The sequence below is a fragment of the Tachysurus vachellii genome, chromosome 1 (genome assembly GCF_030014155.1).
Source record: "Tachysurus vachellii isolate PV-2020 chromosome 1, HZAU_Pvac_v1, whole genome shotgun sequence".
Taxonomy (NCBI): Eukaryota; Metazoa; Chordata; class Actinopteri; order Siluriformes; family Bagridae; genus Tachysurus; species Tachysurus vachellii.
This window is the reverse complement of record NC_083460.1, coordinates 23312319-23339917: the sequence shown is the minus strand read 5'-3', so window position 1 is coordinate 23339917 and position 27599 is coordinate 23312319. Positions and strand designations below refer to the sequence as shown.

Below are 27599 nucleotides of genomic sequence, written 5' to 3'. Positions count from 1 at the left end.
TAGAGTTTTCAGCAGGAATGACAGACTATTCTGGACACAGTACACAGTGATATTGAGCACTGGTTTACATTTACGGCATTCAGCAGACACCTTTATCCAGAGCGAATTACATTTATCTCATTTATAAAGCTGAGCAATCGAGGGTTAAGGGCCTTGCTCAGAGGCCCAGGAGTCTCAGCTTGTTAGCCCTGGGATTTGAACTTATGACCCTCTGAGCAGTAGTCCAACACCTTTACCACTTAGCTATCACTTCCCACTGAGCTATAACATTGATCTGCCTGCCACACTTCATTGCCACACATTCTACAGCATCAGCCCAGAATAGTCCATTTTTCTAATAATATCTGCACAGTCGTGGTATTAGTGTTGTTCATCCGTATGGATACACCTTATTAGATATCCTGGTCTTGTACTAGGTACTTTGTAGGTATAAAATTATTGACTGTATTCCATATGTTGTTTTTTTTTTTTTTTAGCCCTTTCATCAAGAAAAAGACCACGACTGATCAGCAGTAGCTTATTAACAGCACTGACACCAGGATGGTAGTGTGTGTGGTGTAATCAGACATAGTGGATTTAATCACACAAATTAAATGCTAAGTTGTGGTCCTATGGCTGTTCCGTTTTTACCGGAGGTGCTGATGCAATTTTCTAGCCATGTTTAACTATAAATAGTCAATATTCAATAGAAAATTGTCTGGCATTTACGTTCAGCTTTATTACAGACATGAGCAAAACTTTAGTTGATGCTGACTGTGAAAACAAAGTCCATCATACACAGTACACCTACATCAGGAATAATATATTGTATTTAAAATGTAACAGAATAGCCTAATGTTGAAAATCATTACCAGTCAGAATATTTTTTCTACACTCCATATTTGAGACAATGAACAAGTCTGTTTTGTACCAAAGGAAAATTGCGGATGAACGCAACGCACATTTTCTCTTGTGTTTCAAGTGCAGCAGAGAGCACGAAAAAGGCACAGTGCTTTTAAGAGAAACATTAAATTGTCTACTGCTTCACAAAGGAAAAAAAAAGAAAAACAACTTTAGTAGGGTCACAATGACCACATCAGTGTCAGGGGAAATTGCAGAGTGTGATTGTGCTCAGGCTCAAAGTGATTGCAGAATAACTGCTGTTGTCAAAGTGTCCCAACCTTCCCTGCAGCGCCACTCTTTCCAGAACACTTAATACAGAAAAAGACACACAATAACAACAAAATAAACAGGTTCCCACTCAAACACTACTTCTCGTTCACGCACCGGTTGTGGCTCTGCGACACTAGTGCACGTTATTAGGAATCAGATTTTATTTAGCACAGTAAAAAAGCTTGCTGTGAGGCTTTGCAACTGAGAAGCAGAAAAAACCAGGCAAGTTTAAATACTCTACCACTATTGCTATAGAGCTTCTCATTCATTCATCATCTCGTCTTCTGTTCGGTTTCGAAATAACGGTTGGTAATCTCACAAATTTCTCTATATAAGAACGATACGTATTACAATATACACGTTTGCTCATAAACAATGTTTAATTATTCTTTAGATTACATGTACAAAAATAAATTAACACTGAAAGGGAGAAGTAAAATTGCACATATAAAAAAATAAAAAAAAATCTACTAAAAATAAACAAACAAACAAACAAATAAATAAATAATGGTGCTATTTTTCCATTTTAAGGTTGAAAACAGGAGATTTCTATAGATGGTAAATATTATTTAAAAAAAATAATCAAGTTCTAAAATGAGTTTGCAACGTCCACAATAAAAATAAATTTACTGACAATTTATCATATCGAAATAATATAATATATTGCACAGCCCAGTTTCTTCTTCTTCTTTTTCTTATTACACTTCTTAACAGATCAGTGCAAGAAACGTTTGCAGGCATACGATTAAATATTCTGTAATTATACATCCATAGCATTTACTTTAAGGAAAGAAATACTCGAACACAAAAACATGAAGCCTGCTCTCAGTTTAGACATTTATTACAGTGCTGAAAAATACATAGGAATAAATAATAAGTGCAATATCATGGAGTTCAAAAGAAAAATGACACAGATAATGAAACATGCTGCTGTACTTGAATCCTTGTTCAGAAGTAAGAAGTTAAGCTTGTGTTTTTATTAATGCATGAAAGAACGTCTGAACGTTTCATATACTTTCATACAGCCAGTGAATGAGACAATGGAGATTTGAGCAAAAATAAATACTTAATGTAATGAAATAAAATAAATCCTTTTTTTTTTAAAACTTAATAGATTCTTGCTCATGTAGTTTCTGCACATCACACAGTATTTCCCACAATGAAAAATGAGTGCATTTGGTTGTTTTTCTTGTATTTGTTTTCTAAATTGTCCTCGAAGAAACAGAACATTTCCGTGCATATCGCTATACATGTGCGATATAGAATTTCCACCATTGTAAATGATATTTTTTTTTGGATTTCAAAATACATTCCAGTGACACAGTATTCATCAGTTTTATCAAGTGCATCCTACAGTTCGGTTTTACAGCTCCTTTAAATGCCAGAATGCATCAGAGGAGTGCAGTTTATCGAAAAACCTTTAAAAACAAAAACGTCAGAATACAAAAACGCGGACTTGAAGGCAGTTTTTGATCAGAACATGCCGTTTACAGACTTACAGCTGGTTATGAAAAAAAAAAAAAATCAAAAAACGATGGACATGCACGAATATACGTACGGTAATGTAAAGTGCAATTTGTATTATACAGCAGTTTTAGGACAATTTAACAGAGTGGTCCTGAGAGTATTTAATATATTCAATACATTGATGGTAGTTTGAGACAGATACGGATAAAACTATGTTTAGAATCAAGCACAAAATATCAAGATCTGAGGTTATTCAGGTGTTGACTACAAAAAGCTTGGTTATGTCTTTGCTCCGAGATTTCTCTTCTTCTGTGCACCCGATTCCGTTAGCTGAGAAATCCACCAGAACCTCCATTTCTATTTGCTGAGGTTGTTGTTTTCCGCTACATTTGCTCTCTTTGGTCTTTGACCTTGCTGCTCCTGGCTGACTGGATTTGGAGGATGATGATGGATGGGTTAACTGAGCAGCGATAACTTGAGACACTGACCTTTTAGGTTTAAAAGAAGTGGTTAGCAATGGATAGATAGTCTGACTAGATTGCTGAGATGTGAGCGACTGTGCTGCATCTAATTGGTTGTTAACAGCCACCTCTCTCAGTCGGTCGTCGTCGTCCATCTGCTCCTTAGCGAAGTTGACGAACACCTGTGGGGAGAAGAACGTCTCGCGTTTAGTTTCGTTTGTGAATAATCAACCGTGATCGTTTCTGCTGAGCTCTGACCTGGTCTAGTGTTGTCTGAGAGACTGAATATTCCACAATTCCCAGCTCTTCGTTGTTGTTTGACAGAATGTCGAACACGTGTGCGAGGGAGCAGGCGTGAGTCGGCAGCTGATACTGCAGAACGTTGTGGTGTCTTTCTTTAAGCTGTACCCCAGCAAAGCAGTTGTGGATGTAGGCATCTATGGGGCAGGGATCCGGAGATGGTGCAGACAAGCGGAGGATGATCGTATAACCGTCACCGAATCTGTAGGAAAGGGAAGAGCAGAAGATATTCATGCAGAAGGTTATTACACATTCGTTCATGGCCAGTGAGTGTATGAGTAATTCAAACATGTGAACTTGTCATATTAACGCATTGAGTGTTGTGTATTATAGTTAGTTGTCATTGCTTTTCAATATAAAAACACTGTATGCTTGGTTTTTTTTGTACTTGTTCTTGAGGTGCTGAACTGAACCCAGGCACTGGAACCTCCCATTGACCATGATGGCCATGCGAGTGCAGAGAGCTTCACACTCCTCCATGCTGCACAAAACAACAGCAATTTATATAGCAGATCTCTACAGGAGCTGTACAGTCTTTTATACAGTCTTTCAACGGACATAAAATGTGAAATATATTAGTCTTATCCTGACATATGACATGCTGATATTATTTTTTACAGACAAGGGAATGATGCCTCTGCCAAAGTCAGTGTCAGTGTCATCATTACCTCGTGTTTAAAAAAGGATTAAAAATATACAGTTGTGCTCTAAAGTTTGCATACCTTGGGAGAATTTGCAAGGTGTGAACCATATTTGAAAGAAAACATGTCCAAACATGTTGCCCCCTTTAGTATCAATGACGGCATGTACTGTAGTCTTTTGTAATAATTGTGCATGACGTCATTAATTCTCTCAGGTGGTGAAGCTGCCAATTCTTCTTGGCAAAATGCTTCCAGTTCCTGTAAATTTTTTGGTTGTCTTGCGCTAACTGCACTTTTGAGCTCTCCCCAAACTGGCTGAATGATATTGCGGTCAAGAGACTGAAGGCTGCTCCAGAACCTTAACCTTTTTCCACTCTAGCCATTGGAGGGTAAACCTTTGCCTTACGCTTTGGATCATTGTCATGTTGGAACATCCAAGAGCATCCCATGAGCAGCTTTCATGCTGTAGAATGCAAATTGTCTGCCAGTATTTTCTGATAACATGCTGCATTCGTCTTGCCATCAGTTTCTCCTTACTTCCCTGTGCCACTGGAGCTCACACAGCACCAAAACGTTTCACCGTATGCCTTGTTGTCTCCTCTTCAAACATAGTGATTATGATTGTGACTATAAAGTTAAATTTTGGTCTCATCACTCCAAATGACCACACCAGAGAGCACCTAGACACCTCTGACAGCTTCTGGAGCACTGAAGGCGAGCCTTTTTGTGGCGCAGTAACAGCTTTCTCCTGGTAACTCGACCATGCAGGTCAGTTGTGTTCAAGTACCTCCTTATTGTGCTCCTTGAAAACAACACCACGACTTCTTTTCATAGCAGCCAGGCAGTTTTTTGTCATCCCCATGGTGCAGTATCCAGCCAAGTCAGTGCATCACCTCATGAGCCGAGAAACTCATTGACTATTTACACACAGACACTAATTACAATGAGTCACAAGTGTTGAAACTTCCCTTTAATATCCATTTAAACCTCTGTGTCTCAACCTCTCTGTTATAATGTGGCCAAACATTCAAGGATATGTAAACTTTTGATCAGGGTTGTTCAAAACCCAGAGTTCTTCAATGAGTCAAACAACTATGTGATAATTAATGACTTCATGAGACCACGATCCTTAAAAAAGAAAAAAATATTTTGCATTATCGGTCATATTTTCCAAATAAACGGCTTAAATGTTTAACCATTTCTTTCAGGGTATGCAAACTTTTGAGCGCAGCTGTATACATCGATGCTGTATCAAAGAAATAGCTTATTCAAGCAGTAAAGTGCAGAGTTGTAATTATGTCCTGTACCTGTGGGATGTGAGAACGACGGCTCGGCCTTCTTTGATGACGCTCAGGATACAGTTCCACAGGAAGCGCTTAGCTTTTGGATCCATTCCTGTTGTTGGCTCGTCCTGATGAACAAAAACAGACAAGTTTCACAGAGACCCGTTTAAGCGTCTGAACAAAACAACAAGTATGTCATTATATAGAGGTATGTCATAGAGTATGTCATATATTTAATTCAGTAGTTGAGGTCAATTTACAGGGTTGTACTGTATGGCATTCACTAAATTCCAGGGGTTTCGTTACCACGATGTAAAGTGGGCGTGGTTTCTGGAGGTCTTGCAAAACACCCTCTTTCAAAAAAAAAAGAGCATACCTACAATGGATAATTAAGGACAAAACAGTCATACAGGTAGATTTTATATTTTATATTTATTATGCTTTATTATCTTACAGTTAAGCTGTTTTCGAAAACAAACAACCAAAACTACGGTTAGGGTTAGATTATCAAATAGGCCACGCCTACCCGATGACGCAATATGTTACGTTGTTCTGAAATCCCTGGAAATAAGTGCATCCCTGTATTGTATAGTATTGTTTAATGGTGTGTCTCTGTTGTGATAAATGCTGACCAGAAAAACAACTGGTGGAGCTCCGATAAGAGAAATGGCGGTTGAGAGTTTGCGTTTATTGCCTCCACTGTATCCTCCAGCCTCTTGTTCAGCGTACTGTGACAATCCCAGTTTTTTCACTCCCCACTGTGAGACCTATTGGACGAAGATCAATTATTAATGTTGGCTGAGACTTCAAAAGGCTGGAGGCTTCTTTTATTCGTTTGGAAACCTAAAAAGAACAGCATTCTGTCTGCCCAGATTTTAACTGAATTCATTTCATCATTCATATGAGCTCTAAAACATCTAGTACCTTTGCGACATATGGCTCAGGGACTCCACGCAATCGAGCATAGAACTCTAGATGTTCTCTTCCGGTCAAAAGGTCATTGATGGCATCAAACTGAGGACAGTAGCCCATAAGCTGATGTACTCTGTCCAAGTCGTTCAGCACACTGAGGGTTTGGTTAGACGGTTTGGTTTAGAGTTTAATGCAAAAAAGGTGTATTCTCAGTGTAATCAGTGTTAGCATGACAGTGACAGACCTGTAATTGTTGAGAAAAGCATCTCCGTAGGTAATGGTGGTGTCTCCTGTCAGCATGCGAAAAGTAGAAGTCTTCCCAGCCCCATTAACCCCGAGAAGCCCAAAGCACTGTATAAGAAGACATAATAATAAATCAGCTGACCAAAACACTGACATGAGCATGTCGAACAGAAAACAAAGTTATTCTCAGTTATTAAAATAGGACTTAGTAATTTATTACTGTTCATTTAATGTATAATTCAATGCACAATGTGTTTATATATGAGCAAATTCTCATTATGTAAGTGGTACAAAAGTCTTTACAAATCAAGACGATTAAAGCATTTGTTCATCGCTGAAATTCAGTCTGTTGACTGGCCACTTGAGGAACTGCTCAGATTTCCATTCACGGCTAAAAAAAGCGGTGGACATTGAGAAGCTTGTTTTATATTTCTGCTTATTTTTCATTAAATTCCCGTATTTTGATTAACTTCTTTTACTGAATACTGGGCTTCACTTGCCACAACCTGGTTTCTTGTCTGTCTAAAAGTAAGTAAGTAAGACTCATATGTGTGCTTGTAAGTAAAACCTACCTAACCCAAGGGACCATCTGCAAAGTGCTCATTTTTATGATTTTTTTAATATGAAAATAATTTCCCCCAAATAAGTGCTGTAGTATAACTATCAGAACATCAGTGATGTGTGAGCTGAATTTGGTGACAGTACAGTGTATTACAGTGAAGTTATGGACTGTTTTTGTAGTATTCGCTTTTCGGGCTTTGCACTTTGCAGACGGTCCCTTGGAATCTGTCTCTCAGTCATCCGCACAGAGACTTGTGTATTTTGTCCACCGCAGAGGAAAGCTGATTTTGAGGAAAATTGGGTTGTAGCTGCCTCTCTACATTACCACGATAGAAAAGAGGAGTTATTTGTGTAGTAACAGCGTTTAGCTCAGGAGTTATTGACTCGGGAAACTCCAATCTGTGAATATTCGGCCAACTTTACTTAAGACGCCGAGGTTGCTTTTTTCCTTTTCGATAGGTGAGTAACGTTGTGTGTGTCATTTTTGCTTGTTTGTTTATATGAAATTGTATTGTTCTTCCCTTCAGCTATGATAAAGACACATTTCTTTCCATTATTTGCCTGGGTTACATATGTATGTGTGGGCAGAGCTATCAATACAGGGGTGGGACCCATTTGGGTTAGGGGTGTGTTTGTTTTGGTGATTTCAAATGTTAACATTGGCTTTCAAACAACAGAGACTGCACCTTTAACTTCTTTTGCTGGATATTGGGCTTCACTTGCTGCAACCTGGCTTCTCATCTGTCTACAAGTAAGTAAGTAAGACTCATGTGTGCTTGTAAGTAAAACCCTATATGCCTATGTTAGCATAGAAGGATTGTATTAGCACTATAGAAATGATCGGAAATTGGAAGAGGGGAAATGCATTAGCAAAAGTATTTGTTTTGTTGGTCTATGTTGATAACATGCTTGTTTCGGTAATACGTTAGTAATACATAGTAATATGTTAGTTATCCTGTCAGTCAGACGGTCAGTTGGTCAGTCAGTATTTTTGAGTGGACTGAGTGTCTGATATGTACAAGCTGACTGAATATCTCCGCACCTCTCCCCGAGGGATGCTGAGACAAAGCTGGTTCACTGCCGGCCTCTTGCCTGCCTTATAAACCTGTAGAGATTTCAGAACAGAGAATACTTGATTTATTGTGATTTATTGCATTACAGTAGAAAGAAAAGTCAAATTTGTAGCTTTTAAATAAAGTCAAATGAACACTGTTTAGCAAAATGTCTTTCTTTTCTTTCTATACACACACACACACACACACACACACACACACATATATATATATATATATAAAAATACACACACACACACACACACACACACACACACACACACCAGCCTTTAAGAAAGACCTTTAAGAATCATTTCTCATAGCTGGATCGGGTCCCTAATGAGCAAGCCATAGGCGACGGTGACAAGGCAGAACTGCCTGAGACATCAGGAAAGGAACCAGTCAAAAGGGAACCCATCTTTATATCTGTGTGCCCCCGGACAGTGTGAGTATCCCTTCTATAAATCATTTCCCTTCAATAACTAGGCGCCGTATGCTCAGAAAGTGAAATTTTATAACTAGGAAATTTATTCTAGCTTCGTAATGAAATCTATTTTATTGAAGTAAAACTGTTTTGTAAATAAAGTGTTCATTTCACCTGTCAATGTAGAATTTGGGGATAACCTTACATGCAGATTTTAGTATTTTATCTTATATACCTTGCTCAGGTCTCTGACAGTGAGAATATCATCCTGAGATTTGTTGCCATTTTTTACACGTTCTCTTTCATTTGCTACGTCCTCATCCTCAGGGCCCAGTGGTGGCAGGATGGGATCAGACCACAGCCTAGATGAAAAAATTATGTTTAAGGCACTTTGAATGAAACATTCATAGCAGTATTTTAATAAAGACAGCGACAATCTGGTGCACCTGAAGTTTATGAAGAACTTGTACTGAAGCAGTATAGTAAAAATGAAGAAGACAACACCCTGGACTGCCATAGCGAACAAGTTCTTCCCTACAAAATCCCATGCCAGTGGCTCCAATGTCTGCTTGTTTCCTGCGAACAAAAATATGCAGGTCTATAGATCTATAGTTGACCTACTGAAAGATTTTGCCTCTAATTGACAGAAAGAGGTCGAGGCCACTTTCATTCATTCAGTTGTCTTGTGTTGCTGAAATAAATTTACCAAGCCTCTTAAAAGCGTCTGCCATTGCCTGGTTTTTAGCCATGTCGATAAGACCTCGACCCAGACAGAAGTGAGGAAAGATCAAAAAGACCTTCTTGAGGATCCTGTTCACCTCATTTAAATGCTGAAACAGAACAGAACAGAAAGCAGTAAGTAATGCCGGACAATAAATTTTACATCTGCACTTGATAAATAAACAAAACCGTGGTTTCTTTTTTTATCAGTTATATTCTAACATGTACACTTGTGGCACAGAAAAGCTACTAATATATGACTTTCATTACTTCATCGACGAAGAGCTCGAGGACAAAAGTTGCTATGCTGCCGTTGATGCCGATGAAAAGGTTGATGGAGGTGAGAACCACGTAGGCTGTACTGGGCACAGAGAAGACGAACGAGGCAGGGTACATCAGTGGAGTGATGGACCAACTACAGTAGGGCACAAATGCACGCGATTAATGTTATTATATTATTATGCAAGAAATTAGCCTCCTGGTGGTCAAGTGGCAGGATCCTGAGCACTCAATGCCGCGGCCCGTGTTCGATTCCTGGGCAGGGAGCTAATTCAACCACTGAAGCCACTGTTAGCTCCCAGTGCCGGTCCCAAGCCCGGATAAAACAGGACAGATGAATTAGGAAGGGAATCTGGCGTAAAACAAGTGCTAAATCAAATATCGGTTACAAGCTGTGACACATGGTGAAATTTTCTTGATGTTAATATTAGATTAATGTTAATATTAGTACTGTAATGTAATGTAATGTTCAGTCACAGTGCTTTTTTAAAAGCTTGCCTCATTGCTTTCACTACTCCCAAAGTACCACAAGTACTGTTTTATAGTCAGACGGTTTTACCCATAGAGCAAGAGAAGCAGCACTAGAGCAGGAAGGTTTTTCTCAGAGACATAAGACTGCTGTTGGAAGCTTATGAAGATGAAGACCACCATGGTAGCGGGAACTGTGTAGTTCAACTGCATAAAGAGAAAAAAACGAGATAAAAGATGCATTTGATATGCTGACACATATTTGACAGGTTTTTATTACACTTTATTATCCACTGTAGGATAAATATAACAGAAACTGACCATATCCCAAACAAAGTTTGCAGTCCAATAGAGAATGGGTTTGACCCCACTAACAAACTGAAGGTGCTTGGACTTGCTAACTCTCTCCTCGATCAGAAACAGTACAAAACTAGCTGGTACAAAGGACATAGCAAAAATCACACAAATGGACACCAGGACATCGACTGAGGTGGTCATTCTGGAGAGAAAAAAAAGACAAAGCACGATAATGACTAATAAATGTGCAGATTTAATTCGAATTCACAGGAAGTACGGATCAGCTGAAGCGAGTCTATATGAGACGATTCACGTGAACACGAGACAAAATAGCACGTACAAAGCCAACTCAGTGAGCTGCTCCTTGGTGAGGTTAAGTGGATGATTATAGGCTGTTATTCCATGTTTCCTTCTGTCTGGTCCAGGAGGAAGACTGGCACGGAGCAGTCCATTGTTCATGACGTTCACAAATGACACCATGGCGTGCCAACCTTTATTATTAAACCACACCTAGGAAACAGAAACAGAAGATTCATGGCTAGTTGTATGTAATGTTACTGAGATTCAAGAGCAAGGACTTACTTTCTTTCTCTTACCTTAACATTGTTTTTACTACTAATCCCGTTAAGAAGGTTTGGTAATCTGTCCAAAAGTTGATCCACTGAACTGTTCTGAAAAAAAGCAAAGCAAGAAGAAAAGAAAATGTATTTCTAGCATAGAAATGTAATAATCATTTTGGGTTCCAGCTAATGCTGTGCAAACTACATTTTATTTCTACATCTAGGTGAAAGATGCGTTTATGACGTCAGCACGCGTACCTGTGCTATTTTGTAGCGTGTTCTGAGAGACAAGACAGATTCCTCTAGCTGCTGGATATCCGTCTGACTCTGTGAGCTTTCGCTGCCCAGAGAGAATCCTCCGTACCTGCAGAGACGGTTCATTTGATCTGATCTGATATTAATTCTGTCTGTAATAAGCGTTCAATCTAAGCTCACTCACCTGAACTCATTCACCCACTTTTTAGTCTTCATGCTAGATGAAAAAACAGAAAGAAAGAAAATAAAAATCACAGGCACTTATAGGAATGTGGGGGGAAAAAAAAAAAAAGAGTTAGAAAATGAACATATGAATTCAGACAAAACCTTTTTTTCAGAATCTGTGGATAAGTCTTGATGAGGTAGTCGGAAATATTACGGCCAGTCAGATTCTGTAGCAGGTCACCTGTCGGTCTTTTTACCTGACACCAATAAGTGAAGAAACAACATTTAAGAAAAATGGATTTTGAAATGAAAATTCACTATGATTTGGAGTTGAAGATGCACAGACTGGTAGTAGTGTAATAAAGTAACCTGGGGAGGAGGCAAGCCTCCTGCTCCCACTGGGCATTCAGGTAGCATTCTGCGAACGTCCTCAGTGCTGCATTCACACTCAGGTGAAGGTTGCTCATCTGTCCAGTTGCCTTTGTTAAAAAACTGCCATGTTGTATAAGGAATCTGGGGACGAAGAAACGTTGTCCCTGCCTCGCTGTCCTCACACTGGGGCTCCCTGCAGATTCAGGATCACACCGTGTTATTGTATCGTTGGATAATACACCATATGTCCATCCATGCAGAGAAAGAAACTTATTACGTGTCTGACTCCACGCATTTGGTCCCGAATCCAGGTGGATCCAGAAGAGCATCAAGAAGATTCTGGATTTCAGAGTTCTCTGGGGCATCGTTGCTACGTGGAAAAGCAGTGTGAGAAAGACCCAAGTGTGCACGTGGTAAAAAAAACATCAATTAAAAGACGGTCTGACTACGACATTGTGGGTACCTAAAGAAAGTGTACTGTTCGCCGTACATCCATGGCTGCAGCTCGAGAGGGGGATACTTTCCAAAAGGTGGGACAATGAGGCTGAACAGCAAAGCCACCAGGACAAATACTGCAGGTAAAACAATCTGAGAAATATTTAATAATATGGATTTGTTAAAAATTCAGACCAGGGATAAATAAATAAATAAATAAAAATAATAAAAATAACAAAAGAGAGAGAGAATAAACTGTCTAACTGGAAGCAATTGTATAACGTTGTACCGTGTCTTATTTTAAAATGATTCAAATAAATATTATGGCTTAATATCAACTTAACAGCATGTTGTTGTTTTTTTATTCAATATAAATTATACATTCCTAATGTGGCACATTTTAAAGAGCAACTCCAGCAGCAGTCTCATCCTTTGGTCATGCCCTCATTTTTAAACCCCACCTGTATCATGCCATGCACACACCTATAATGTCTGACTCAGCTGACTCCTCTTAGTAATTAGTTAATGTTTACTGTAATATTAAAATTAATAAAAATAAAATGAAATAAACTGCACCACTGTTGAGTTCATGATACAGGACTCGCATCTAAGCCAATCCCCTTCTTTATAGTAAAAAAGAAAAAGCCACAGACAGAACAAAAGGTTAAAATCATGTTTTTGTTACTTTTTCATTATATTTTTTTAAGTTGCTCTTGCAGCCAGTGTTTCAAGACCAAAATAATAATGAGATCATTTTTTAAAAAATCCTTCACAATAGTGATGGGTGATACTGCGATCTAATGGATTAGTCTAGTTTCCTTCTGTTTATCTTTGTTCTGCCCTGGGAATTAGCCCTTTGATCAAACAGCGTAGACCTGCTCAGCTTAATCCTTAATACTGAACTGGCAACTAATGAAACTGCCAAAGCTTGTAAAATGTATGAAAAGTATGAATGAGAACATTTGTAAACACGGTACTTCCCAGCCGTCCTCACCTGCGCTACGAAACCACGGCGGCTGCGCAGGGCGTACTTTAGCCTCTTGGTAAAGAGCGCGCGGAGCTGCTGCCAGGTTAGTCGGCAACCTGTGAGGGTCATGCCACCCTGAATGTTACAGCTCAGCGGGTCCGTTTCATTAGCATCTGTGTGCCAGAGAGAAGCCTTGTGGTTAACTGTTATTAGACATGACTAACTTTCATCACAAACTTTGCAGACAAATTACGTGCAAGTATTGAAACTGATGCAGCTACGAGGTTTTCTGGTTTGTACCTGTTTTACAGTGTTGATTCCTTCCTGTCAGCATTGAGGAAAAAAGGAGAAAGTAAAAAAATCTCTTTCAATCTCTGCTCATAGCTATAACAAGCTGCCTAGCCGTACACTGGTTGCTGCTAATGGTGAGATGCTGTTCTCTAATCTTTACCTGAGCTTCATCACTTGATACATTGGTGAATCTGAGCAAACGGAAAGAGCGTCGGTTTACCTGCGTCTCTGTCCTCGGGTGGTTCTTCCTCACCTCCTTCTGGGTCAGCGTCTACTCCCGTCTCTTCTGCCACCTTCAGAAAGATCTGAAAATATGCATATGGACATCAATGCCATGCCACTTTTATAATAATCTTATTAAATCTCATTATAACACCAATGGCACAAACACCCTTCCTCTATATTCCACTGGACCAAGACAATAGGAGTAAATACATGGAAACTGGTGAAAACTAATCTGGTAATGGACCATAATTAAATTATTAACAAACACAGTCCACTGGATTACAAAATAAGAACTAATGCTGTATTTAGGCAGCTGATCACCTTCACAAACCCATTATAAATTCTCTTCATCTTGCTTTGTTTTAACCTGCTCACCTCCTCTAGGGTAGTATCTGACAGTCCGTAGCTGACGATGCCGAGCTCGCTCTGACGTTTCTCCAGCTCTGCCAAGAAAAGAGCGAGAGTGCCATCCTCCGAGGCAGCATGGGGGAAATTGATTACTGCCTCTCTGCCCACATCTTCCACAAGCCGAGCGCTGGCGATGTGGTGTTGGGCAAGAGCTACAAGGCCGCTCACGTCTGAAGGGGCGGAAAATAAAGAGAAATTAAGACTTAAATCATGACTAGTAACTCACAAAGACAGCAGTTTTGCCATGTTACAAAATATATATCATTTATATGTTTAAAAAGGCAAATTTTCATTTCCCCCTTTTCTTGTTGTGCAAGAGATGCAATTTAAAAGTGGGGTGCACAATGTTTAAAAGCCAATGTTGACATTTGAAAATCACCAAAAAAAAAACACGTACCAAACCCAAATGGGTGTCACCCCTGTTTTGATAGCGCCGCCCACACATACATACGCAACCCAGGAAACTATTATGGCGGAACCTGCTTGGGCAGCTGGCTGAGGGGATATTTTTATCAATAAATGAACACAATGAGTAATACTACGGTAATACAAATGTGTTTTGTAGTACTGTGTGATGTACTGTGAAAGGTTTAGCTCCGTTTCACGCGGAAGACGATGAGTTCTCTCTAGCGCTGGAAAGCTGATCCTGTATTAACACGTATCCGGCTTCTTGCCTTATCATAAGCCTTTTTTCGCTTTTAGTTTTTATAAACCATATCAATGTTAAAAACGCTTTCTGCTAATGCCAGACATGCGCACTGAACACTCTCTCCGCCGCATATTGACAAAACACGCCCCTTTCTGCTAATTGGCTATAGGTTTCTTTTGTGTGTCGGCCCGACTCAGTTTTCTGAAGCATTTCTCAAACATTGTGCACCCCACCTTTAATGTTTAATGCTAATCAGTGGCAGATTAAATTCTTTAAATTATTCTCTCGCTCTCGTTCTCTGCTTTCTCAACCCACACAAAATCTAGAAAAGGGCTTTTGATCAGACAACATCGTTCCCACCTGAGCCCGAGATCTCAGTTCCAAGTCCAGTGTCATCACTTATGGTAGAATCACTCTCCTAAAACACACACAACCAACACAGTGTCAGTCAAACCTGCACTATAATGCTCTGACATTCTGATCTGAAATCTGCAAACCTTCATGAGCGTAGATGCTGAGAGATTGCAGGCACTTGTACTGCTTGGTGTGAGACTCTGGAGCTCCTTCTTCACTACGGTGAGGTAATATCCTGTGCCCAGACGAGCTTTTAAGAACAGTGGAGATCCACAGCAGCACAGCTTCCCCTGAGAGATGATGGCGATGCGGTCGCCGAGGAGATCAGCCTCGTCCATGTAATGTGTAGACAAAATGATGGTACGGTCTGGAAATGACAAGCAGGCTTATAGCATAAGATAAGATAAAGGACTAACTATTAGATTTTATATTTCTTTGTCTGACTATTCCTGTAAACTCAAACCGAACAACCTTTGCGGTATTTGAGCAGCAGGTCCCAGATACCACGTCGTGAATACGGGTCCACTCCGGCAGTGGGTTCATCCAGGACAACAACTTTAGACCCTCCTATGAAGGCTATGGCTACTGAGAGCTTCCTCTGCATGCCGCCTGGAAAGAAGTAAAGTAAACAGATGAGTGACGGCTGAGGCAAGTATTACAGAGTAAACAGAAACATGACTCTCCCTGGCACTCTGACAAAGGGCGTGAATACTATTGATAAACACACCTGAGAGGTTCTTGGTCTGCTCGTGCCGTTTGTGTAACAAGCCCACATCCTCCAGCAGGGAGGACATCTCCTCATTAACCTCAGCACTGCTCATGCCTTTAAGACGGCCATAGAACCATCCATGCTCTTGTACGGTAAGCCTAGGGAATAAACAGTGTGGCGAGTCATAGAAACTACAATATTTCTCTTTTGCATATATGGATATGTTTGGGTTTTCAGATTTAAGGTCTTACATTGGGAAAAGAACATTGTGCTGAGGACACACTCCCAGAGTTCTACGGATGACGTCCATGTCCGTGCGAATATCTCTACCTTTTATGTAAATCGTGCCGGCAGTCGGTGGGAACAGCCCAGTCAGGATAGACCTGTTGTGAAGAAAAGATGGTATGGAAGAAATCTGATGCAAACGACATGCTACGCGTCACAGTTCCGCCGCTTACATCGTCGTCGTCTTGCCAGCTCCGTTGTGACCCAAGAATGACGTGATCTGGCCCTCGTAGAACTTGAGGCTCAGATGATTGACGGCAAGCTTGGCTCCTTTTTTATACATTTTCACCAAGTCGTGTATGGCAACTCCGAGGACGAGATGAGAAGGTTCCGGTTCGATTTGATCTGTAAGCAAAAAGTTAGAATCGATATGCTGTCCCAGAGTAGAAATCCAATTTCGTAGAGTTAAATTCAGTCTTACGCTCTGGTTGATCACATGGTAGAGGAGGAACGGGCATGTCAGCCTCCGGTGGTACTCCTCCCCAGTAATTTAACTGGAAGAGGAAATTCCAAGGCCTGGGAATTCCATACTGCCCTGAAAAAAAAAGAGAAACAAATCATATCAAGAAAAAGTATGATATAATGCTATGATTATGAAAAAAAAATTAGACAAAGCCTTATATCATAGTCCATATTTCATCCCAACAATATAATTACATCTGACCTGGAAACACAGCTTCAATGTACCAAGTGGCCACTCCGTAGATGAAGGCATCCACATATAGCATTATGATTGTGGTAGTAAAGTTGTATTTGTCTCCTTCGGTAGGACTGGACAGTAGATTGAACCACTGCATACCCACTCCTTGCTCTTCGTACTGAGAGAAGTACTCACAGCCAAATCCAAAGGCTACTGGAGAGAGGAAGCTCTATAGGACAAATAAAACTATTGAATCTTGTTGCCCCATCACAAGCCACGTTCAGTAAAGTGTGCTCTCAGGATTGAAAGCATTCTGATCATCTTGGCTAAGATTAGAGGAACTAGATTTGGTTTCCAGCCCTTGTACAGTGTGGATATTAGAGATGCCAATCGATAGGTTGTGAGTTCGAATCCCAGGTACCATTGCTGGGCCCCTGATCAAGGCTCTTAACCCTCAATTGCTCAATTGTATAAAAAATTACATGCAAGTTGCTCTGGATAAGGGTGTCTGATAAATGCTGTAAATCAGGGGTGGCCAACCCGCGGCTACCGAGCCGCATGGTTTCATGCGGCTCTTACGTTCATACCGAAGTTTGTATTTGTGTCTTTTTAATATGCGTGTTCGCTTCGCTTGAGTTCAATACGGTATTTTCATCAAACGCGCATGTGAGTGGGATAAAAATACCTCAAAGTTTCCCAGTAGGAGCAAGATCATTCAAATAAACAATTTGTGTTAAGTTCGCTCTCAAATTGCAGGGAAAAACAGGAGATGTTCAAGTGTGCCCATGTGTATGATGTGGCTCTTTGTGGTAACACAGTAAAAAATGTAGCTCTTGGTCTCTGACTGGTTGGCCACCCCTCCTGTAAATGATACCACAGTCTTTTCATCATCTGAAATAAGTCATTCTTCTCTCAACTCTTATCAACAGGGCATTTGTGCCCTATGATGCTGTGTAAACTACAGAGACTGTTGTGTGTAAAAATCCCAAACCTGTCTCTGACGTCACTTTTTTTTTCCATTCTGATGTTTAATGTGAAAAATAACTGACGCTCTTGGCCTGTATCTACAGGATTTTAGGCACTGGACTGCAGCCAGATGATTGGTTGATTGAAAAACTCCAAACGGTTTAATACTCAACTGCTAGGATTCTGTGTGTGCTGGTTAGATATTCCCTCCAGGCCACACAAAGCACATAGGGCAGGTAGAGAGAGAAGTAGATGAGACCTCCGCAGGCTGCTGCCAGATTGGCATGAGAGAAGAACGTGCTGATGAGGAAGCACAACATGATCGTGGCTGTAGCAAAGGCAACCAGGAAGAAGAAGATCACTGCAGGATCGCTGTAGGGCAAGATGTCTCCCAACTGAAAAGAAGAAAACGATCGATACGCTCAAGTCAGTGCTGTTACACAAGAAAGACAACATCCATGTTAGAATTTTCCACATGTTGCCTCACAGATCACACCAAAACTCCACTACTGAGAAATGCTTTCAATGTATTAGGGGCTTTTTATACCTGGTCACTTCGTGCATTTTCTGTGATCGTATAGCTATCCGATGGTAAAAAGACCAGGTCTAAATGCCCTCTGAGACGGATATAAATCGTTTAAACCACTTCAGGAGGTGGTCTGGAACGCATTTCAGATGAAACTGGACAGGTGTAAATGAATGTGGTTGTTCAAGCCGCATACGTCAGCGCTATACTCCTCCCAAACGGAAGTACGTCACTCACAAGTCATCTTTCACCCAGGAGCCTCGTTGGGTCTTAAAATGCACTGCTGCCGCCGGCGAAAACGCAGCAAACAGCAAATGCTGTTTTTTGTAGCATAACCGTCGTAACAAGTTTTTTCGTCTTCTTTTTGATTGCATTCTGAAAACCGCACACACCAAAGCGTATTCCATTTCAATTACCCCAGAAATGAGGTAAAATATATTTGCATTTTGGGCAGGAGTAGAAAGATCTGATTGATATCCGATTCGCCAAGACGCATTTATGTGGCCTGATGTAAATGGAACAGTTTTAACAAATCAGATAGCTATCGGATCAGAGAAAACACATGAAGTGACCGGGTGTAAAAAGGCCCTTAGTTATGCCAGTTGTTTTCAAAGTGAGGTCTGGGTTTTCCCAGATGTTCACAAAGCAGAGTTTTTCTGTTATAACAATTAGTTCTTTGTCACAATAAGAAACAGGCTAAACTCAAACTTTATTACCTCAAAAACTCCTATATTAGCTATATTACAACTTCTTGGTTGAAAGAAATCTAAATGAGATGAAAGTGCAATTTATTCACTTTTTTCCTTCATAGGAATAGATGGCCTATAAAATGACTGATGCTGATATCTCATACCCACCTTGAGTGCAGTAATGAGAAGTCCAGAGCTGAAGAGAAAAGGCAGGTAACTGCTGATGAACCAGCTGAGCCAGAGCGTTCCCGAACCCAAGCCCATGATCTTCATGGTCTCCTTCAGCCGTGCCTCCTTCTCGTAAACCACACCTTTAATGATCATTGCCACTGAGTATATCCACGCCAGCGTCATGAAGAGCGGGAGAGAACGATTCAAGACCCGCAGAAAGCTGGAAAGAAACAAAGTGGAAGGAAGAATGAAGCTATTATTAATATTAACAACTTGGTTTGCTCTTTATCAGCGCTGACTTCACCGTACTCTCGACAATGAGGTGGAGTCGATTCATTGTCTTTAACAGCAGAACTGGTTCCGTTATAAGGCAAAGGACAGCTTTAATTAACCAGCTCGTTCTTTCACAGGGACACTAATGGAAGACGTGCCACATAAATGGGCTTCGTTGCTGTGAGATGACAGAAGAGGAGATAAAGCTGTTCATTTAGGACAGTAAAGTCCTCAGCAGGGAGGGTTTTGATGATTCTCTGTAACATGTGACATGCTGATATTTCTGTCTTATGCTGTATAACTGATGAACCGCTGAGGTCTGAGGTCATGTCGCCTGGCATTCTATGTCCCTTTTACACCGAGACAGTTTGAGTGCTGGTTCGGAGCCAGAGCCTCATTTAGAAGCAGTTCTTTCTTTTTCGACAGCCAAAGCACCGGCTCTGAACCAGGAAAAGTGGTTCTTAAGTAGCACCAAAATGTTGCTGGTCTAGACTTAAGAACTGCTTGCATCAGGGGCTGTGGGCGGGGCTACTGTTAGTGCATTAGATAATGTACCTTAAGTATACCAATGTTTAATACACTTTTACTTTACCGCAAATATGATACATTATCAGCACACATGATAGTAAGTAGCTACATGCTAAGGCTAACTTTTTTCTGTGTTAATGATAAAATAATGTTATGTACTTTCTTGATTACAACCTCTGTTTATACAAATTACATTGAGCTGCAGGTACACGTTGTATTCGCCTCGTTTACTTGCCAATGTAGGTTCACAAAGCCATGAGCATTAACAGTAAAGCAACATCCGCCATTGTTGATGATGTGTTTGTTTGTAATGTTGCTGGGAAACGTGACACATACTGTATACAGTGACGTCAGTCTCGGCTCTGTGACGGCTCTCTAACCAATGGAAAGGCAAACCGGTTCTTAGAAGGTTCACCAGTGGAACCAACTTTGAACCAGCACCAGCACTAGCTGTGAACCAGCACCCGGTTCTTTCTGGTGGAAAAGGGGCTCTAGAGCGGTCAGTTTTATTAGCACACTGCAAATTCTTTCCAAACCTTCTTTTTTGTTGTTTTCTTTTCTTGTTATTTAATCAGTATATGAATGTCTTTTTTCTTGCATTCTGTGTTCTGCTACATTAACAAGTCTAAGTCTCATTAACACGTCACCCTGACAGAGTGCTATCCCAATGTCAATAAACAAATTACTGCTTAGATACTTACACGTCATCCACAAAGCATGGGTAGGGCATCTGCTGCACATATATTCCTGTAGTGGATTGTTTGCCGCTCAGCACACGTGTAATTGCTCGCTCCACTAAATCCTGCACGTAAACAAAGCCGCCCCAGATGTAGCGCAGATCGCTGAAGGGCTCTGCAGCAGGACCAGGATCCCAAAACCTACAGAATACAGTTTTCAGGTTAGCGCACACATCACACCTGAAGGAAGTTTGCTGCATGGACTGCTTTGTGACGATCAGACATAAAGCTGTTACGGTTTCTGAAATGGGAAAGTCAACATATTTGTTTCATGAAACCATAAACAGGTAAAAAATATCGAGTGATTCTTTAGTAAATAAAGTTGCTAGTGTTGGCAAATTGCTGCGATATAAACGGAATGAAAGTGCGGTCCGCTTCATGTTGAAGATTTTTGTAGCAGATCATTTTCCTGTAATATTAAAAATTGTGTTTCGTTCCTTTATAGCTTCTTACTATATAAATAATAATAATAAAAGAAAAATAACATGCTTATCCTTGTGAAATTCATTAAGTACAGGTTAGCAATGTGCAGAGAAACCGATGGCATCAAAAACAACGACAGTAGAGAGAAAAGTCACTCAAAGTCTTCATCACATAGATAAATTACTTCTGTTGACGAAGCTGACTTCTGGGTGCTTGACAATAACTTGGCTAATGCTTTACCAAAGATAAATTCACCTGCAAGCATCAAACTTACTTATCTTTGATCTTATTTGTGCGTGTGACATCATCAATGTCCATGCGGATCTTGTATTTGACGTGAGGAGGAAGATCTGAGGAGGAAGTGTCTGGGAGGAGGAAGACTATTCCGGCCCAGAACTGCCTATCCTCCAGCAGCTCCAGCGCCCGCTCCACCAGCTGCCCTTCTGTAGCCATTCCCTCCAGCTTATTCAGTGAAAAACACTACGACAGGCCACGACACAGATTTCTCGCATGAAATACTTAAATAACGCTTAAGTATTTCATGCGAGAAATCTGTGTCGCGGCCTTAGGTGGAACGACTGAATGAATTCTGCACACGTATGTTACCTGTGTAAGTTGGTGCAAGAGATTTATGGTGCTATTAAAATCCTGATACAGGTCCATCCATGTAGCAGGTGTTCCTTTTTTCTCAGCAGTGTTAGGATTGGGCATTGAGAGGAATTGGGCGATGCGAGAAGCTGTCCAGGAAGTGTTCTCCAGTTGTAGATTCACTACAGCAGCCGCCTCTGGTCGCCTTAGCAAATCCTGTGGCACATGAGATCTGGCTGTATTATGCAGCAAACTACATAAAGACTGGATTTCACAATGTCCATTTCCTGTAATGCTGGCACCTTATTCTATAAACTATAAAATCATGCCACTGACCATCAACTTCAAAAGGCACGGTGCTTTACGGATATTAGCAGTATTGGGACTGGGGGATCCTACGAGACCTGACAAAGTCATGACATAGTGCTGTTTTTTTTTTTTTTTTAATTTTATTTCTTTTTTTATTTCCATGTTTATGGGAGCATGAGGAAGGAGGTCTAAATACGAAGACAAGGGACGACCGCGAGCAGTAACCTGAGAGCATACTGAACGCTTGTATAGCATCGTATGTAAGAAAATATCACAGACAGATAGCAATCGATAAGCAGAACCGTGAGAGCGGGCGGATTAAAACCTGTTAAACACCTTTAGAGTGAATTATCCAGAGAAATTAATCCGTCCACTGAGAATTTGACACACCACAAAATGTGCCCTAAATAGTGGACTATTTATATAAAAAAAAAAAAGGGAACAAATTCAGGCACAGCATGTTTGGACACTATGTTTAGCTATTCGTTGTGGATCCTGGAATTGATTTAATAGAGCAAATGAGAAAAATAAAAAATAAAGAGTGAAGGTAAAGTTGAATTGAATGCAGCTGTAGACAGATGGCTACTTCCGTATGCAAGACTTTCAACCTCAGACTTTAGACAGATTTTAAACAAAGTTCAGATACTGATAGAGAACCTGCAGCATACGGATCTCCCCGCTGCTTTCCATGAAGCTCTTCAGCCTGGGTCCTACTTCCTCCCATGCTGAGTGCACTTGTGCCACAATCTCAAAGTCCTGGAACGTCCTGTTGACCTGAGAAAGAAGGAAACACTGTTCTTAAACGGTATCATGATTCGAAAGTTAGGTATAAATTTTATACGTTGCAGTTATAATTTACTTTTTGGCCATGACGTTTTTTGGTGAAGAAAAAATTAGTACCACAACTAATATATTGGGGGGGGGGGGGGGGGGGGGGGGGGGGTGTCCAGTCCAGTGTCAGTGTCCACAAATTGTTTCTCAGTGATGAAAAAAAGATCTACTGAAAAAAATATTAGATCTACATAAAATAAAATGATATGTGGCACTAACACATTATTAGGATTTCTAAGCCTGATGCATTTTCCTCAAAGTTTAAAAAAAAAAACAACAATTTTGAAAAAAAATAAATAAAATTACACAATTTAAATATGAAACACAATGAAATGATGAAACACTTAGATTTGTGTACCTTGGTAATCACAAAACAAATGTCTGGAAAAACAATAAAGCAAAAGCAGGAAATAGCTACACCATAAAAGTACCTCGTTCATGATTCTCTGTGTAACAGGAGTATCCGGTGTGTACAGAAGTTTCCCAATGAAAAGCGGCTTAATACCTCTCCATACGATGCGTGAGAGAGGATTAGATTCGAGTGTTTGAATCAGGTCTTTACAGAATGGAGCTAAAATAAATAAATAAATAAATAAAAATAAACAAATTGATCAAATTCACACAGCTGGTAAACGTCATTTTATTAACAATACGATTTGCAAATCTTAAAATGCTGTGATTATTTTTGAGCGGTTCTTATTAACTATCGGGCTGGAAATCTTTCGCAGATACTTATTCAGGGATCCTGATTAGGATTTTAAAACGCTACTCACTGGTAGTGTTGTTATTTTCCAAATCATCTTCTTCTGTTCCATCTTTACCCAAGAAAGACTTGATGTCCTGGTCTTCATACCAGTTAAAGGAAGGAATCTTCTCTCCGCCTGCCTTGGGGTGGCCGCACATGATCCTGGAGAAAGCTCGGAAGCTCTCGCGCGGCTGCACCGAGCTGTTTTCTGGAGAAATCAGCCTTAGTTCTGCGTTCAACTCCGTGAAGCTGGATAAAGCCGAAATCTAGAGCAGGATATTCAACAGGATGCGAAATGCTAGATGATTTATCGGTTAATAAAGTGAGATTAAGAAATGGCCGCTGATCCATATATATTTATATACATTGTGTGTCTTTTCATATACATATATTGTCTCAATAAGTTCTCTTAGGGCATTGAACAAAAAAAAGAGAGGGAGAAGGAAGCTATAAGATTGAAAGATCGCTCCATACGTCATTCAAAAGTAAGCTGAACTCCAGAGCCACAGAGGAAACCGCCTGACCGAGCTGACGCACTTCAGCAGCATCGGAGAGGAGTCGCTCCCTCTGACAGGGGCAGATGCAAATCAGTTCATTAGAAAGCAAAGTAGGTTAAGCCACAAGATTCAGAGTGTCTGTTCTACATGCTGTCAATCAATATGTCAAAAAATTTTTTAAATAAAATACAATTTTTCTTTCCTAGTTCAAGTTCACTGTATTTATATAGCACATTTAAAACAGCCATAGGACTGACCAAAGTGCGGTACAATAAAAGAGTGTTAGTAAAAATACACAGAAAAAAATGATACTAAGACAAGAGATAATGAAAGCAAAATAGAATTAAACAATATAATAATACATGCTAAAACACTAAAACAAGAAATAATAGAACAATTAAAAAACAAATAAGAAGAATTAAAATGAAAAGGGAAAACTATGGATATGCCAAGGAAAACAGATACGTTATTAAAAGGGACTTAAAAATGGACAGAGAGGGTGTTAATCTTAACTCTATGGGCAAATCATTCCAAAACTGTGGCAGAATAACTGAAAAAGGTCGATCCCCTCTACGTCTTGAAAAGGGAACAGTGAGGAGGTTCTGGTTGCCTGATCTTAGGCTTCTGGAAGGAGAGTAAGGATGTAATAATTCTGCATAAATAAATGCATAAATAAATCATAAATAAATGAGCTTGATTATGCAGGGACTTAAAGACAAATAAAAGTATTTTAAAACGAATTCTGTATTCAATAGGCAACCAGTGAAGAGTCCTCAGAAGAGGGGTAATGTGATCGCTTTTACTACATCGCTTTCCTACACTATTTTGTATGAAAGCCTTATCTATTCTAGGCTTAAGTGAAAGTGTAAAAGAGCACTGACTGTGATAATCTTGCTGAGGTTCAGTTGCGATAGGAAGATTTGCTCAGCCTGTTGCAGCAAATCTGAGGGAACAGCACACAGGTTCTGCTGCAGTTCGGAGGATGAGGTGTTTCCTTCCACTACGAGGTAACGGTCCAGGAGTGTGACGTTACAGACGATATCAGACAGACGCATCCCAGCACCTGCCAGAGACACCTAGGAAACATGAACAAGAGATTTTGTGCTTTAATCGGTTTGTCGATGGGATGTAAAATTTTGCAATATTCAAAAATATAGAACAGAAGTAAAGAATGATGAACGCTGCCTTACCACCTGGAGGCTGAGTTGTGCTCTCAGTAGCTGGTCTACAGCTGAAGAAGGAAGGCTGCAGTTGGTCCGTAAGAAGGAAGAGAATGTCTCATTGGCTCTTAGGTACTCTCCGACTGGCAGATCTTTATCATTAAATTAAAAAAAAAATAATCAGGTTAAAGTAAATACCTCTCATGCCACAGTCATTTGCTATGCATAGTCTACATTTTTTAATCATAGCTGAAAGAAAGCTGTTTTGCTTTGTATTTTTACAGAGAACAAACAACTACTTATACAGACACTTATAATGATCTCAAGAAGGTTATAAAGCACTCAACAAGCATCAGAGAAGTTATTCTATGAAATCAGCATTTCGCACATGGCCCTTTTACTTTAATGTGTATTGATTTATTTGTTTTTTTTTAAAGCATATTAAAAAAAATCGGTCCTACTTGGCCAAGCTTCCTGAGTCTGGCCCAGGCTCCGAACAGCAAGCAAGAGGTTCTCTAAAGCTGAGAGGGTTGTCTGATTGCCAAGGTTGGTGAGAACAGTCCTGCCATCCATGAAGAGTCGAGAAAGTCTGAAAGGGAAAGGATACGAAATCAAAACCATGATATTAAAAAAAGGAATCAAGAAACATTTTTTAAACAGAATTCTTAAAACAAAATATAAACAAAAGAATATACTGACATTGAGTTATTAAAATTTCCCACTTCGCCCGGTGTCTCTCCTGGAGTCGGGTGGTGGAAGCAGGGATTTTGGATGTTGCAGATGATGCCCTGTACCCATGCTAGAGTGCCTGCAGATGGCAGAGCTTTATTGGGGAAATGGCCTGAAATGAGAAACACGGAATTTTCGTTCATTGAAACTTTACAGGCTGTAAATCCACTTGTATATAAGCTGTCAATCACAGTATATAGGAGTTAAAGTACATAATAAATATGAGCTAAAAATTGAGGAATTTTATAACAGGTCATAAACATGTGTATAATATGCATTTTGTGGATTAAAATATATCTCTGAGACTCTGAGCAGAATGGCAGCGTATTAAAGAACTGACCAAAAAAAAAAAAAACAGGTCAGAATGGCGAAGTATATCCTGAAGTACTCCGACTGCAGCTAATCAGCTTACGTGATTTCACAAGGAGAGCAGGGTTCAAACAAACACACAACCATGGCACTTACATTGGCTGTGCATGTAGGGAGGGTGCGAATGCCGTACAGCGATGAGGATGAGGAACAAGAACAGCGGCCAAAGCAGCTCTATGATCAGCTGGATCTGTTGAGAAGCTCATTTTACCATACACACAATATTTAACTGTATAAGGTAACCTAAAGAGTGATGATGATGATGATGATGATAATGATGTACGGTTACCTTGTTCCTCCTGCGGTAGATGAAGTTCTTCCACAGCAGGAGTAAGAGCTGGGTTCCTATGGCCATGGTGCTGTCTAGATGACCATGATGGAAGGGTGGCTACAATTAAAATAACCCACAAAATTAAATCAAATTCTAAGCGATTTAAAGAAGCGGTCAGTTGACAGGCAGAGAAAAAAAAATCCTAATTACACTAAATGGCTTAGTGAATTAAGGGAAAAATAAACCTCCTCTCTTATCTGCACGTGCAAAAGCTTAGCAAGTAGTCAAGTCTCCAGAGAGGCACAAGACAAGTCCAACTCTGTGAGGATCCTGAGGCGTCTAGAGACGTTCCAGCTCCAGTTGGACTCTGTGATACTAAAAGAACACGTCAACTTCATGTGGTCTTTGAGGACAACAACCTCCTCATCATTACAACATTTATCAGACCGTATCTTTTGCATCAGTACAACTTTGTCAGACTGTACTGACAGACCCAAATGAGGATGGGTTCCCCATTGAGTCTGGTTCCTCTCAAGGTTTCTTCCTTACCATCTAAGGCAGTTTTTCCTCCCCACAGTCACCTGAGTCACCTCAGACTTGCTCATTAGGGATAAATACATACACATTTAAATAGATCTAATATTAATCATCAATTTTTGTATCATATTATTCTTTATAATAACGTTTTGTTCTATGTTTATGTTCTGTAAAGCTGCTTTAAGACAATATCTGTTGTAAAAAGCTCTATACAAATAAATTTGAATGGAATTTTTAATTGACAATTTACTACTGTGGTGATAGTTAAATGTAGACATTTGTCAACAAAGAAGAACATATTATATTTTAGCTGTTCTTGTGACATCTTGTGATGTTAATGTTTATTATGGTGATGTATTATTATGGTCTGTTGAGTGTAGAAGTGACTGTGCACCTTTATAAACAAACCCTAATGCAACTGCTAAACTAGTTAGCATGAGATGCTAATGTATCTCACCTTCACCTCACACTGCTGTTAGCGCTTTTAAACGAGGAAATAACTTAGGACATAGTTACCTGTGGTGTTAAAACGCCTTCTTGTTTTTGCTTAGACACTGAAACGTTCCTGTTTTCCGTCGGGACATGAAGCCGGTGTCTGACAGGAAAAAAGAGAGAGAGACAGGAAAGTGGGAGGGGCTTAAAGGCAAAACATTTCAAACCACATTTCGCTTTCAG

General features: G+C 40.0%; 1 protein-coding gene across 4 annotated transcripts; it reads right to left on the bottom strand.

Moving 5' to 3' along the window:
• Positions 1-1965: 1965 nt before the first annotated feature.
• Positions 1966-27559, bottom strand: abca7 (ATP-binding cassette, sub-family A (ABC1), member 7). 4 transcript variants are annotated; one of them, XM_060878086.1, is made up of 51 exons: positions 27441-27559; positions 26633-26762; positions 26406-26504; positions 26213-26306; positions 25718-25859; positions 25480-25607; positions 25049-25170; positions 24740-24934; positions 23836-23928; positions 23390-23627; positions 23048-23187; positions 22443-22559; positions 21495-21692; positions 21163-21368; positions 20430-20606; positions 18925-19147; positions 17715-17936; positions 16600-16804; positions 16357-16470; positions 16109-16280; positions 15902-16033; positions 15669-15808; positions 15413-15550; positions 15085-15308; positions 14948-15005; positions 13906-14108; positions 13526-13610; positions 13315-13338; positions 13042-13187; positions 12076-12200; positions 11890-11982; positions 11610-11805; positions 11403-11497; positions 11260-11292; positions 11079-11184; positions 10857-10931; positions 10601-10770; positions 10285-10462; positions 10055-10170; positions 9487-9631; positions 9203-9326; positions 8943-9072; positions 8732-8858; positions 8063-8125; positions 6461-6567; positions 6229-6370; positions 5937-6071; positions 5329-5432; positions 3769-3861; positions 3339-3582; positions 1966-3262 (listed from the first exon to the last, which is right to left on the bottom strand). In XM_060878086.1, exons 3-51 carry the CDS (start codon positions 26469-26471, stop codon positions 2873-2875), a joined length of 6993 nt encoding a protein of 2330 aa, XP_060734069.1. In that variant the 5' UTR covers positions 26472-26504; positions 26633-26762; positions 27441-27559; the 3' UTR covers positions 1966-2872. The 4 variants fall into 4 exon arrangements, with proteins under 4 accessions (XP_060734069.1, XP_060734060.1, XP_060734079.1 ...); XM_060878077.1 differs by lacking the exon at positions 26633-26762 and having other exon boundaries at positions 27441-27546; XM_060878096.1 differs by lacking the exons at positions 13315-13338; positions 26633-26762 and having other exon boundaries at positions 27441-27546.
• Between the last annotated feature and the right edge of the window lie 40 nt (positions 27560-27599).

Bases quoted from the DNA above. Each gene is read 5' to 3' on its own strand.
- abca7 (XM_060878086.1), bottom strand. From the start codon at position 26,471: ATGGCCATAGGAACCCAGCTCTTACTCCTGCTGTGGAAGAACTTCATC. The intron at 14,109-14,947 runs GTGGGAACGATG...CCGCCCCTTCAG, and splicing joins AACTGAGATCTCGGGCTCAG to ACGTGAGCGGCCTTGTAGCT. The intron at 6,072-6,228 runs GTACTAGATGTT...TTCGTCCAATAG, and splicing joins CTGAGCCATATGTCGCAAAG to GTCTCACAGTGGGGAGTGAA.